General features: G+C 37.8%; 2 protein-coding genes across 2 annotated transcripts in view; both read left to right on the plus strand.

Annotated features, from left to right (window-relative positions):
* The window catches only part of LOC112156317 (butyrophilin-like protein 3), a gene marked incomplete in the record, with an annotated part of 35,791 nt that extends 34,208 nt beyond the window's left edge, over positions 1-1,583 (plus strand). Inside the window, 1 exon segment of the mRNA XM_036216928.1 lies at positions 448-1,583. Coding sequence (XP_036072821.1) covers positions 448-949 — 502 coding nt within the window.
* Positions 1,584-3,373: 1,790 nt separating this feature from the next.
* On the plus strand, positions 3,374-9,821 carry LOC112155627 (butyrophilin subfamily 2 member A2-like). The gene is made up of 10 exons (XM_036216912.1): positions 3,374-3,641; positions 3,776-3,838; positions 5,920-6,288; positions 6,376-6,660; positions 6,738-6,830; positions 7,495-7,521; positions 7,789-7,815; positions 7,934-7,957; positions 8,030-8,074; positions 8,158-9,821. The coding sequence occupies exons 1-10, from the start codon at positions 3,638-3,640 to the stop codon at positions 9,819-9,821; spliced, it is 2,601 nt and encodes an 866-aa protein (XP_036072805.1). The 5' UTR covers positions 3,374-3,637.
* The last annotated feature ends 5,363 nt before the right edge of the window (positions 9,822-15,184 follow it).

The raw sequence follows: 15,184 nt of genomic DNA on the forward strand, positions 1-15,184 counted from the left end.
AATAACTTTTCCAGATGGAGAAAGAGTTACTTGTATCACAGCTATCAAAGGGACTCCAGGTTTCTCTCATGGAAAACATTACTGGGAAATTTCTTTGAAGACTCAAAATGTTCCAAAGAATCCAAATATTCCCGTCAAACTGTCCTGGTGGATCGGAGTCACAAGTTCTCCTGAAATCCCTCAAAAAGTCGATTTCTCTCCAAACGCATCAAATGGTTTCTGGTTCCTGTCTTCTTCCCCTGAAGATGAAGGTCATCTTCAGTTCAGCACCGTACCACAGGTGTGTGTACCTGTTCACTCCAGACCACAAACAGTGGGTGTGTATCTGGATTATGAAAAGGGAGAGCTCTCTTTTTATGATGTGGACCGTAAGAGTTTCATCGGATCATTGACGGCTGAATTTGAAGGAGAAGTCTTTCCATTGTTTAATCCTGGAAGAGGTGACACGTCACCTATGATGATTTTACAAAGAACAGAGCAGAGTCAGAATGTAGATCCAGATCCCAACAGGGAGACTGGTGTGCCAAAAGAAGACGAAGGAACTACAGTCAAAGAAGGTCATGCTAAACCATCTGCAGATCCTTTAGAACATTTTCAAGGTGTAGAAACTTCAGCTGCAGCTCCTCCTGAAGGACTTCAAGCTCCTCTACTCTCTACTGATGGATCTGTGGCTGTAGCAGCAAATCATTCAGAATATCTTGGTGTAAAAACTCCAACTGGAGCTCCACCCGGAGGACAAAAATCTCCTCCACTGTCTGCTGAAGGATCTAGAGCTCCATTTCCAGATCCCAAGGAGGACACTCTTGGACACTCTAATGTAAAAACTCCAACTGGAGGTCCTCCTGAAGAACAAAACACTCCTCCAGTGTTTACTGAGGAATCAAGAGCTCCAGCTGCAGATCCCAAGGAGGACGTTCAAGGTGTGAATGGTTCTGACGAAAGTCTATAAATATGAAACACTTGACTTTTCCATACTCTTTTTATTTTAAATAATTGCTTTGTTTTTAAAAAATTTAGCAAATTGTTTTTATATATATACATTTGTGTTTTGCAATAATCTTAACCAGCAGCATTGCATTCAACCATACACATCTTATTAAGAAAAACACTTGCAGCTAATAACATTCTTATGGTATTATTATTTTTAATCAAATTACCCATTATATATATATATATGTGTGTGTGTAGTTTTTATAAGGCCTGTGAATTGTTTCTGAACATAAGCAGCTACTGTTGATTGTTTTGTATTGAGCATATAACAAAGTATTTGGAATGTTGTACTGTGAGAGGTTTAATGCAGCTATTTTTTAAACACTAAAGCTTAAAACTTTGTCTTAACCTACAGCATTACATGTGATTGTAAATGTGCATCTTTCACTTTGACATCAGTGAAATATTAACCATTTGTACCAACTAGATTTTTAGGATCTGGAAATGTTCTGGTCTTCTTAAGATGGACTTGGATGCACAAAGAAAGAGGAATAAAAACTGATATTTTTGCTTGTAGTACTGTGAAAAATGAACTTTGTACATGAAGCTCATATTTTGTAAAATAAAATAAACCATCCTAGTGAATATAGTCAGATCTGAATTCTTCTTTCCAGCCAAAAAGGGGAAAAGGAATCCTGAGAATCAGTAAGCCCATGTTGTAAATTACATCCATCGATCCATGAATGCATAAACACTAACAATTCTGATTACACCTGCACATGACACAGTCTGTCAGTTTCTTAGTTTTATTGTTTCCTTGTGCTGGTTGGCTGTGGTTCCTGGAAGGCTCCGCCCCTTCTCTTACCTTGCAGTCTTGCACAGCTGCCTACACTTTAGTTAAGTTTAGTTTCTATTTGATCCCGCTTTGTTTCATGTTCAGATTCTTTTGGATGGCTCGTGTCTTCATTGAAGCCTTGTTAATTTTTATGGTTCTGGAGTTTTTTCCCCTCTTGGAGAGGTGCTTTTTTGATAATTAAGTTGTTCTCCGATCACTCCACTTCACCTCTTTGTTCCTGCATACCGTCGTCTCGATACCTCATAACAGCAGAATCCTCATGGTTATTGTTATTTTTTTGCTTGTAATTCATTGTATTTTCAATTAAAAACAAAAACAAATTACCAAAAAAATCTTGGGAGTCACCCATTTACTTTAAAGAAAAGACTAGACATAGTTTTTTTTTCTTGTTGGAATGGACTCTATGCACGGAGCTGTGTGACGTATTTCCGGTTTCGAATAAGACTGCTTACTTGCTTCTGGCTGTGGCTAATTATATGTGTCCACTTGTCAAATCTCTGTGTACTTTCCCTGGTATTGGTTTATTTTCGTTATTTCTTACATCGTATGATAGTTTATGATTATGTGTAAGCACATTGACATCCAAAAAGGCAAAGTTTGCCTTCATGAAACACCAAACACTCAAACTCACAAAACGCTATCATGTACTGCATGATCATGTGACTTCTTGGGATAAAACGTAGTTCTGTTAGAGCATTTCAAACCTGTTTCACAGGATCTTTTTTTGTAAACGAACTTTAAAGTGACTTTCAGATTACTGATCTTACTCTCAGCTGATGATGAGCTGCCCCTGCCTTCTTCATGGAGCGATAGCAGCGTGTGCTAACGGTAACCTCACCTCTGTTGAGACGTAGGACATGAATCACATCTCAGACTGATTCTACCTGAACCTGAAAATTACATTTACACAAGTTTAGAAACACTCAGCTGTGGAGTAACTGAAACACAACTAACAGGTCATAAAGATAAAGACAGCGATAATCAAACGTGTCTTTCATGCTAGCTAGCATTAGCCCAAATGAAAGTGACAACGGTATTCACAAGTAATTTTATAAATACTGTAGTCAGTTCTGAAGTTTTTTTCTTGGCTGCACGGACCCGGAGGAATGGTTAAGGTTAGGATTACGGTTTCGGTTCGGGTTTATGCTCCAAATGGTTCCCGATCACGGCTGCAGCTGCAGCAGAGCTTCGCACTTTAACTGCATGAAAGCTAACAGGACTTCATTAAATACTGCGAAGTTTAGCTTTAGATTCACATAAAATACATGAATCAATGCAGCGATCTGCATCTTGTCTGTATCTATAACGTGTCGCCAACATGAATGTCCTTCAGTTTTAGAGCTGGTCGCAGGTAAACATGCACTAAAAACATTAGCATTAGTAAGTTGCCTTTGAAGTTTGCTATGTAGGACGACAAACACAATTTAAAATCTTTTTACATTTTTATTTTGGGGTATTTTGCTAGAAAAACAAACAATGCGCCTAACATCATTTACTGTATAGTGACTCTTGTTAGCTCCAAATAACATCTTTTAAAGTCTAAATACTCCACTATTTCCACATAAACAACAGTCCACTGCCCCGACCGGAAACAACTGAACAGTCAAAGGCTGAATGGGGAAGAAGGTCATGCATATAGCCCATTGGTTCATTCATGGCAGCTTAAGATATGAATTGCATTACCCAGAATCCAACTCCACTGGGTAATGATTAATGGAAATGAAAGTGAATCTTTTTTTGTTATCTTCCCACAAAGTGGTAAGAATTTTTGGCCCTGAAGGTCAATAGTGAAGAATACATGTGAAGGACAAACACACTCGTCAAGATAGATTTGGAGTCGTCAGTGGCAGCATGGGTAAGTTGGGATTTTATTTGTTTTAGGATCCAACACTTTGTTACTTTGTATGTAAAATTATTTCCCACCATAGTTGCACTTTAATTTAATTGTATTTATGATTCTCTATGTTAATATTCTCTCTCTTATTACAGACAGACGGATGTTCTTTTGGATAGTTTTGGAGCTTGTTGCTTCAACATGCAGCTCTGCTTCTGGTGAGTGATACCAGTGAAAGAAGGAAACAAAAAGGGTCATTTTTGTTTATTCTTTAGTTTGTTTCAAAAGAGCAGAGTTCAGTCTCACATAATACTGTCTATATTTTAAAGAAACTTTACACAGAATATTTACATTATAGAAGACATTTATCAGCTGTTTTATCTGATTGAGTGTAACCTTACAGAAAATCCCAATAGTGACACCAGCTGGACATTTTTCATACACGTATGTAAATATGTATGTATATATAAGTACTGTCATGCGATTAATTTTTTTGTGTGACTAAATAATCGTGACTTTTAATTAATGAATCTAGTAAATCTAATTTAATTGCAATTATTTTTCACCTATTAATAGCTGTAAAAACTTCCTTTTGAGGTATTTTATTTAAGTTTGTGACATTGTGATGCATTAAAAGATGAAAAAAAAAATCCAAAAAAGTGGCTTTATTACGTTTTTATTTTATTTTATTTTTTATATATATATTTAGAGAATACTTCCAACCTTAACCTTAACACTGCCGAGGGGTAGTTTTTTTTTCAATCCTGAACAAATAAAATGAAAAAAAAAACAACGGGTCTAGAGTCTCTAGTCTCTTTATCACATCAAAAAAACAGTAGGAACACTTTTCTGAGCAATCCAAAAATTATTGAACAAGAACTTCCAAATAATACCATCATTCTAATGTTAATGTAGCTTATTTCACAGTTTATCACAACAGCAAGACAGTAGAAAAGACATGAGAGTGATTTTATAATTTAATTTTACCTGTTAAAAAATTGTATAATTTAAAGACTGGGATAAAGGAGAAAAGAAATTAAAAATCTAAGAAGATGAAATAACACACTGCAGAGAAAGTGAATTATTTATACTTACAGAAGGGGGCAGATATTATAAGTAAAATATAGGGGACAAAAAAAATGCACACAAAATTAAAAAAAAAAGTGCCTACAATACATGTGTTTCAAAAAAAGAACAACAACAAAAAGTATTATATATATATATATATATAAAATCAATTTGGACTTTTTAACTTTTTAAATACACTTTCTTTCATCATCTGGACAAAACTGGGCACTAATAGGTGAACTTTCCCTCTAAAGTGAAACTTTTCTCAAAAAGGAGCTAGAGCAGAACGAGGTTTGTGCGGGTTTTGCGCTGAAGCCATTACCATGACAACAGTCCACTTTTGTTAAAAAAAGGCAATTTAAACTTTAAAATAGGGTTGAGGCTCTAATGATTTAATAATTGTTTCATTTGAGCTGGATATAATGCTCCTCCAGATGTACAAAACACGGAAGTGACCAGCCGATCCAAAAATGAGAATTAACGCAATTCTTTAAAAAAAAAAACAACGCACTAAAATGTCTGTAAATTATTATTGTAATTAATGCAATAATTTAAAAAGCCTAATATATAATTGTGTGCGTATATATACTGTATATAAACAGGATAGTTCCTTAACAGAAAAAGATGTAAAAGTCCAGCCAGCAAGGCCAAGTGGGCTCCATATGGTTTAAAATTAGACAGAAAATGTCTACCTCGGTTGGGTTTGTCCACAGTTTCTGTGGTGGCCCCACATGTTTGCCCACACTGGGTTAAATGAGCACTCAGTGGGTAGCTTGCTATAGCAGAGCTCGCTAGCTTGATACAATAGAGCTTGTTAGCTTGCTACAGCGGAGCTCACAAACTCAATACAGTGGAGCTCATTAACTTGATACAGCATAGCTCGTTAGCTCACAACGGAGTTTGCTAAAAAGGAGCTCACTATCATGCACCTCTGTATCTATCTAGCTTGATACAGTGGTGCAAGTGGTGCTCACTAGCACGCTACGCTGACCACTGCACGGCTGCCTAGCGTAGTGAGCCCACCCACTGAGTACTACTTAAGTCTTGTTTATCTTTGTCTTGTCTATGTTTACATGTATTATTTTAACAATTGCTCATTTGTCATTTTAAAAAATACATTTTAAAATTCAGACCTAAGCATAGACATACTAAGTTTTTTCATCTTCTACTTGACAACAAAAAGAAATAAAAACACATACCAGGACTGACTGTTTTGATGTTTCTGTTCAAGTTTCAGAACGTTTTGTGGTTTCTGTTGGAGATTCCAAGTCTGTGCGCCGTGGGGACACAGTCCTCATGCCCTGCTGGCTCACCCCACCCCAAGACGCTGAGGATCTGGAGGTCCGCCGGTATCGTGAGGAGAATGTTGACACTCCAGTCATGATTTATATTCCAGGAAGAGCTGATAGGTTCTTCATGGATGGTTCATTTGTCGGCCGAGTTTCATTTGACGTAAAGGACTCAACGTCTGGAGGCATGAAAACAGGCGACATGACCTTAAAGCTGATAAATGTTACTATTAAAGATGAAGGGAAATATACTTGCTATGTCAGCAGTCTGCAGGAACACGACAGTGGAAGTATGAATCTCTATGTTACAGGTGAGTCTGATGATAGAGGAATAGACAGAAAATCAAACAGCATCTTCTGGATTAAAGCATCATCTTCTTCTTCTAATCTCCTCACAGAAACAGGAAGCCTCCCTGTTCTGTCTGCAGTGTGGAGAGAAGACAACACGGTGAATGTGAGCTGTGAATCTGAAGGCTGGTTCCCTCAGCCTGAACTGCGCTGGTCAGAAGATCCAGACAAAGACAGAGCGACGTTTGTCAGGGACTCCTCTGGTTTTATCAGAGTCCACAGCTGGATTCTGGTTTCAGCTTCATCTGAGGTTTCATGTTCAGTTGGTCTGCCCAACACAAAGGGCCTCGCAGTCAGACTCCACCTGGAAAAGAACATACCACCTCCACCAGAGGGTAAAGAAATACTGACAAAGAAAAGTGGATTCAGAAGAAAAATGTAAACCTATAAAATGTTTTGATTTTCTGTTCAGACTTTGGATTCATAGGTGGATGGATTGCATTCACAATACTTCTAATCATTATGATCGTGATGGTCATTGGATTCATGTTTTACAGGAAGAAAGGTAAAGGTTTGATCTACAACCATATGAAAAATAATGTTTATTTACATTTAGGGAGAATTGTTCTAAGGCAACTTTTATTGAACTTAAATATTCTTTGCTCATTTATAAAAGACTTCAGAGAAGAAAAAAATCTTCTTTTAATAGTTGTCCGAGCACGTATTTAAATCTACGTTAGTGTTTATCTGATAACAAAAAGTGCCCTTTGAAACTTTCTATCATGAGTTTCAGATCTTTGGTTTCTACATTAAAGTAAAGTAACTAAAGTTTTCTTTGTCTTGAAACAAGTTGTAGAGAAACTGAAGCTGTCTGTGTAAAACCATTTACATCATATTTTCCTGATATCTTAAAATTGCCTCTTCCATGAAATCTGAAAAACACTTTTAGCGGGAAAAATTTTAGATACAATTTAAAACTTTCTCATGAGAATTACTCCTCTATTTTTATTATCTTTATTAAATGACTACTTGCTGTATTGAAAGAATGTAAAACTTGTTGATAATTCTTCATCCCATTCTTCTGGTCTTAAGTCAGGTGTCTATCATGTCACTGATCGTGGTGATTGGTGCATCCTTGAAGGATTTGATTCCGGTTCTTCCCTTCAAACCTCAAGTAGATAGACTTAATGTGATTTTACAATGTTTAAATTGTTTGTTTTATGTTTCAGAGGAGAAATCAGCTGAATGTATTGAAGGTAAGATCCAGAGTCCCAGTTCTGTTACTGTTTTAGAGTTTACTCGTGTGCAGCTATTTTATTATTGTTCCATTTATGGTTGAATCATAGAACCAAAGTTAAACTCTTGATAACAATAAATTAACTGTAAACTTCATGCTTTTTCATCAGAGAATGAACCACTCCGATTTAAATTATTATAACAGAAATCCCACTTTCTAATTGTCTTTAAGTAAATTGATTTAATATATTTTTAAAAACATTTATAATCTTTATTTTTTGTTTCAGCCAAGGAATCATCTGACTTTATAGAAGGTAAGAACCTCAGAGTCTCAGTTAAGTTACTGTTTTGGAGGTTACTGAAGGAAGTTAAAAGACATATTTTTAAAAACTATATTAAATTAACTGCAAATTTTCTGTGCTTTTTCATCAGAAAAAGAGCCACTTTTGCCTAAAGGTGAGATTCAAATCTTTTAAAAAAAGAAGAAAATATGTATTTACTGATGTTTTTATTTGTTCTTCCTCACAGAGACGTCGCCGCCGACAGATCTGTCATCTGCTTCTCAGAATTATGGTAACACTTTCATTTGACAAAGAAAATAGATTTTCTCTTGAGACTTTTGATTCTTTTTAACTCTAATTTTCTTTCTTCAACAGTTAATATTAAACTGGAGAACACAAATGAATTTCTCATGATAAGAGAGTCGATACTAAGAGACAAATGGGGAATAACTTTTCCAGATGGAGAAAGAGTCACTTGTATCACAGCTATCAAAGGGACTCCAGGTTTCTCTCATGGAAAACATTACTGGGAAGTTTCTTTGAAGAATCCAAATATTGATGTCAAACTGTCCTGGTGGATCGGAGTCACAAGTTCTCCTGAAATCCCTCAAAAAGTTGATTTCTCTCCAAACACTTTAAATGGTTTCTGGTTCCTGTCTTCTTCCCCTGAAGATGAAGGTCATCTTCAGTTCAGCACTGTACCACAGGTGTGTGTACCTGTTCACTCCAGACCACAAACAGTGGGTGTGTATCTGGATTATGAAAAGGGAGAGCTCTCTTTTTATGATGTGGACCGTAAGAGTTTCATCGGATCATTGACGGCTGAATTTAAAGGAAAAGTCTTTCCATTGTTTAATCCTGGAAAAGGTGACGAGTCAACTATGAGGATTTTACAAAGAACAGAGCAGAGTCAGAATGTAGATCCAGATCCCAACAGGGAGACTAGTGCGCCAAAAGGAGATGAAAGATCTACAGCTGAAGAAGATCATGCTAAACCATCTGCAGATCCTTTAGGACATTTTCAAAGTGTAGATACTTCAGCTGCAGCTCCTCCTGAAGGACTTCAAGCTCCTGCTATCCCTGCTGATGGATCCACAGCTGTAGCAGTAGATCATTCAGATCATCTTCTAGGTATAAAAACTCCAACTGGAGCTCCACCCAAAAAACAAAAAGCTCCTCCAGTGTCTGCTGATGGATCTACGGCTGCAGCAGCAAATCATTCATATCATCTTCTATGTATAAAGGCTCCAACTCTAGCTCCACTCGGAGGACAAAAAGCTCCTCCAGTGTCTGCTGATGGATCTACGGCTGTAGCAGCAAATCATTCAGATCATCTTCTAAGTATAAAGGCTCCAACTCTAGCTCCACTCGGAGGACAAAAAGCTCCTCCAGCGTCTATTGAGAGATCTACTGCTCCATCTCGAGATCCAAAGGAGGACCCTCTAGGTATAAAGGCTCCAACTCTAGCTCCTCTCGGAGGACAAAAAGCTCCTCCAGTGTCTGCTGATGGATCTACGGCTGTAGCAGCAAATCATTCAGATCATCTTCTAAGTATAAAGGCTCCAACTTTAGCTCCACTCGGAGGACAAAAAGCTCCTCCAGTGTCTGCTGATGGATCTATGGCTGTAGCAGCAAATCCTTCATATCATCTTCTAGGTATAAAGGCTCCAACTCTAGCTCCTCTCGGAGGACAAAAAGCTCCTCCAGTGTCTGCTGATGGATCTACAGCTGTAGCAGCAAATCCTTCATATCATCTTCTAAGTATAAAGGCTCCAACTCTAGCTCCACTCGGAGGACAAAAAGCTCCTCCAGTGTCTGCTGATGGATCTACGGCTGTAGCAGCAAATCATTCAGATCATCTTCTAAGTATAAAGGCTCCAACTCTAGCTCCACTCGGAGGACAAAAAGCTCCTCCAGTGTCTATTGAGAGATCTATTGCTCCATCTCGAGATCCAAAGGAGGACCCTCTAGGTATAAAAACTCCAACTGGATCTCCACCCGGTGGACAAAAAGCTCCTCCAATGTCTGCTGAGGGATAGAGCTCTACCCACAGTTCCTACAGAGAACTTTCAAGGTGTAGAAGCTTCAGTTGCAGATTATTCCACAAGTTCTGACGAAAGTCTATAAATATGAAACACTCAACTTTTTCCTATCCTGTTTATTTTAAATAATTGGCTTGTTTTGGGAAAAAAAAATAGCAATTTGTTTTGAAATATATTGTTTGTGTTTTACATCAACATTCAACCTAAACCTGCAACATTGTATTGAGCTATTCACGTCTTACTAAGAAAAACACTGGGAGCTAATGGCAGTGTTATGGTATTATTATTTTATGAAATTCCCCAACATTTATATGTGTGCGTATATGTTTAGTTATTCAAGGCCTGTGAATTGTTTCTAAATATAAGCAGCTAGTTTTGATAGTTTTGTGATGAACATCCAGCAGAACACTAGGATTTGGACTTTGAGAAGGTCACTGCAGCTAAATGTTTTGAAAACATTCAAATTAAAATTGTATGTGTCACATACATATACATACATAGTATAATATGCACGACTGTCCGATGGTTTAACCATAAGAGGATATTTACAATAAAATATAAGATATAGAAGTAAGATCAAATAAAACCAAAATTAATAAATACAAATCTAGCTGCTTAAGTTGACCAAGGTCACAAGTTCAAAGTGTTGATGTGTTCATTGCATGTGTTCAACATGAAGGGTTTAAACATTGTCTTAGGCTACAGCAGTGCATGTGTTTGTAAATGTGTCTTTCTGTATCAGTGAAACATTCACGATCAGATTTCTGGGATCCTGAAGGTTCTGGTTCTGTTAGGAAGGACGAAGATGTATGTCTCTCTGTAGAGATGAGCAAAAAACTGACATTTTTGCCTGAAAACTAAACTTTGTACATGAAGTTCTGACCTTTTCCAAAAAACCCGAAAAGTGAATACAGCCAGATTGGAATTCTTCTTAAACCTCCAGCCTGTAAGAGGAAAGAAATCTTTTTTTTTTTTTTGCTTTTATTTCAGAATTCCAAGAATCAGCAAGTCCCTGTTGTAATTTGAATTGTATAGAAGTGTATTAGTTCATGTGTCCAAAATGGTTCTCTTTGTCTCTGGAATGTGAGGCGCAAAACACGACTAAATCATTTTCTATCATTATAAACTGAATTTGCTCAAAACTTTAACCACTTTAGTGTAATTTACCAAAATAAAACAGCATTTGCAGTCTTTTATTTGAGTAATTATACACTTAAACACAAATTTAAAGAATATTTCTGGGAAATTTCTAACAGTAAATTAAACCTTTATTGCTTATTTATTTGACATGTTAAAAATATAAGCAGAAATGACAAAACTTACATAAATAATCTAATATCTATTTAACTAGTATTTTTAATCAAAGCTAAAGAGCCACAATCAAGGGATAAAAGAGCCACATGTTGAAGACATTTGGTTTAAATGTTCCTAAGGTTCATGCTTGTAGATTCATATGTGGGGTAATAAACATCAAACTAATGAAAATGTTTCTTCTCATTCATTATTAGTAAAATTAGAGGGAACTTTTACATATTTCATTAAAATTCAGAACAAATAGAAAAAGCACTCATGTAAATAACAATATTTATAACTTACTGTGAGTAGTTAGTGATTTCATTGCGTAAACGGGTGTATATTAGCTAAAGTCGGCTATATTAAAATAATGTATTCATTCATTTTCTTGGCTGCTTTGTTCCTTTCGGGGTCGCGGGGTGCCGGAGCCTAACCCGGCTTCTGATGGGCGAAGGCGGGGTCCACCCTGGACAGGTCACCAGTCTTTCGCAGGGCCTCAATCACACACCCATTCACTCTCACAGACACACCTAGGGGCAATTTACAGTAACCAATTAACCTATGAAGCATGTTTTGGTGTGAAAACCCACGCATGCACGGGGAGAACATGCAAACTCCACACAGAAAGGTCCCCAGTTGGTGTTTCTGTTTCAGATCCCCCAGCTGGGATTTGAACCGGGGCCTTCTTGCTGTGAGGTAAGATCGCAAACCACTGCGCCACCGTGCAGCCAAAAAAAAACCAAACAAACCAAAAAAAAAAAAAGACTAGACATAGTTTTTTTTCTTGTTGGAATGGACTCTATGCATGGAGCTGTGTGACGTATTTCCGGTTTCGAATAAGACTGCTTACTTGCTTCTGGCTGTGGCTAACTATGTGCTTGGACTTGGCAAATTGGGTTAGCTTTGGATTCACAAAAAATACATGAAACAATTTAGCGATCTGCATCTTGACTGAACCTATAACGTGTCGCCAACATGAATGTCCTTCAGTTTTAGAGCTGGTCGCACGTAAACATGCGCTAAAAACATTAGCATTAGTAAGTTACCTTTGAAGTTTTCTATGTAGGACGACAAACACAATTTAAATCCTTTTTGCATTTTTATTTGGGGGTATTTTGCTAGAAAAACAAACAAGGCGCCTAACATCATTTATAGTGACTCTTATTAGCTCCAAAAGACATCTTTTAAAGTCCAAATACTCCACTATTTCCACATAAACAACAGCCCACGGCTCCGACCGGAAACAACTGAGCAGTCAAAGGCTGAATGCGGAAGTTGGTCACGCATATAGCCCATTGGTTCATTCATGGCAGCTTAAGATATGAACTGGATTACCCAGAATCTAACTCCACTGGGTGAAAATGAAAGTGATTCTTTTTTTGTTACCTTCCCACAAGGTGGTTAGAATTTTAGACGCTCTGGTCAATAGTGAAAAATACTTGTGAAGGACAAACACACTCGTCAAGATAGATTTGGAGTTGTCAGTGACAGCATGGGTAAGTTAGGATTTTATTTGTCTTGGGATCCAACACTTTGTTACTTTGTATGTAAAATTAAAATTAAGAGTGGTTGCTTGAACGCGCCTTGTGAATGTCGCTTCATCTGTTCAGTAACTGTCCACCTTTAGAATTCATCCACATGTTATCTATTACTAATAATACAAATATGTTCAACTTTTCAAAGTGCTTGACCAGCCCAAATGTGAGATCATTCTGTACAACAGGGTTGGTACTGTCTTTAATTTATCCTCCATGTACAATATATGTAAATAATGTTTTTATTCTTTTTTTTCTACAGTTTTTTAGACTTTTTATATATTATCTTATCTTTCATTCTATTGTCTGGAGAGCCACTGTTTTTTTCCTTGTTATCACAAGTCCATGTGCAACAATGACATTAAAGATCATTCTGATTCTGACATGGTAGAAACCTGCTAAACTTGAATGGGTGCATAACATTTTCTACACAAAAGGACCTAAATCAGCTCTGGCTAAACTTTACATGCTCATCTTTGTACTGACTTGTATGGTTTTGAAAAAGGCGTGAATGAACTCACCAACACTGCTGAGGAACATGGTGAAGTACATGACTCTGATGGACCTCCACCTGCTCCTGTAGTCCCCATTCTGAGAGTCATCACTAGCAAACACGATTATTTCAAAAGAGATGTCTAGTGAAAACATGAAGGAGTAGTCCTGAGTTCACGGTGTGTGAACTTCACACCTCCCAGCTGAATGTTTGTCAGACGAACTCTGCACTTACCTGCTTGCATCATCCCGCAGCAATGGAGTGGTATCGTCCGGCTCAGGAGGGGACATTTTAATACCTTAACGTTTTAAAAATGTACTTTTAGGTGAAGTTCAGAAAATGTATCCGAGTTTCAGTGAACTAAACAGTCAGGAGTTCTTCCATGTATATTCAGGAAGTAAACTGAGGCTAGCGGCTCAAAGTCGCTTTTCCCCTCTTTTTCATCGTCGACAGCCTGATTGACGACACACATAATGTCCCGCAGAAGCTCCGAAACCACACAGAAACTAATAAAGCTTAATGCGCAACACCAAACCTGACTAAACTGGACTATGACACCAGCGACGGGAACTATCACTTAAACTAGCTACTATGTACTTTCCAGTTGGGACTCCCATTACCAGTGGAATTTTATTTTAAAAGAAATTCTGGGAAGGCAGAGCCCTTATTAGAATCGATGAAAAATGGTTGGCAACATTTGGTAAATCTTTATAGTCATTTATTTTATATTTATTTATTTAACTATTGGTTATAACTATAGTTCAATTTAAAAAGGAAAAATGTGTTAATTATTAAATTTTAAACATCAAATACATTGTTATAAACCTTATTACTTTAAAAAAATATATGTATAAATGGTTATTAATGTAGCCACGAAGGGGCCCAAGCCAGGGACTCATTGTGCCGGTCCTAAGCCCGGATAAATACAGAGGGTTGTGTCAGGAAGGGCATCCGACGTAAAATCTTGCCAAATCAAATATGCGAATCAGACCTACGAAATCCATACCGGATCGGTCGAGGCCCGGGTTAACAACGACCGCCATCGGTGCTGTTCACCGACAGGGTGCCGGTGGAAATTGGACTACTGTTGGTGGAAGAAGGAGAGGAGGAAGGCGGGTTCGTAGGGAGAGAGAGAAGAGGAAAGTCACGAGTGTTGGACTGAGAGTTGGGACTTTGAATGTTGGAACTATGACAGGAAAGGGTAGAGAGTTAGTGGATATGATGCAGAGGAGAAATGTAGACATACTGTGTGTCCAGGAGACCAGGTGGAAAGGTAGCAAGGTTAGAAGCCTAGGAGCAGGGTTCAAGTTGTTCGATCGATCATGGTGGAGATGGGAAGAGAAATGGAGTAGGAGTTATCCTAAAGGAGGAGTTTGTTAGGAGTGTTGTGGAGGTAAAAAGAGTGTCAGATAGAGTGATGAGTCTGAAGATAGAAATGGAGGGTGTCATGTTCAATGTTGTTAGTGGGTATGCCCCACAGGTAGGATGTGAGCTGGAAGAGAAGGAGAAGTTCTGGTTGGATCTTGATGAAGTGATGATGAGCATCCCTGGAAATGAGAGAGTTGTCATTGGTGCAGATTTCAATGGTCATATTGGTGCAGGAAACAGAGGTGATGAGGAAGTGATAGGCAGGTTTGCTATCCAGGAGAGGAATGTAGATGGACAGATGGTGGTTGATTTTGCAAAAAAGATGGAAATGGCGATAGTGAATACATTCTTTGAGAAGAGACAGGAACATAGAGTGACCTATAAGAGCGGAGGTAGAAGCACACAGATAGACTACATCTTGTGTAGACGGTGTAATCTGAAGGAGATCAGTGACTGTAAAGTAGTGGTTGGTGAGAGTGTTTCCAGACAGCACAGGATGGTGGTGTGTAGAATGACTCTGGTGGTGAAGAAGATAAAGAAAGAGAGGGCAAAGACAGAGAACAGGACAAACTGGTGGAAGCTGAAAAAGAGGATTGTTGCATGACTTTTAAGAAACAGTTGAAACAGGCTCTGGGTGGTCAGGAGGTACTCCCAGATGACTGGATAACTAC

Source organism: Oryzias melastigma, linkage group LG18 (assembly GCF_002922805.2).
Source record: "Oryzias melastigma strain HK-1 linkage group LG18, ASM292280v2, whole genome shotgun sequence".
Taxonomy (NCBI): Eukaryota; Metazoa; Chordata; class Actinopteri; order Beloniformes; family Adrianichthyidae; genus Oryzias; species Oryzias melastigma.

Excerpts from the sequence above, each read along its gene's own strand:
- LOC112155627 (XM_036216912.1), top strand. Across the intron at positions 7,816-7,933 it reads ATCATCTGACTTTATAGAAG|AAAAAGAGCCACTTTTGCCT; the intron begins GTAAGAACCTCA and ends CTTTTTCATCAG. Across the intron at positions 8,075-8,157 it reads ATCTGCTTCTCAGAATTATG|TTAATATTAAACTGGAGAAC; the intron begins GTAACACTTTCA and ends TTTCTTCAACAG.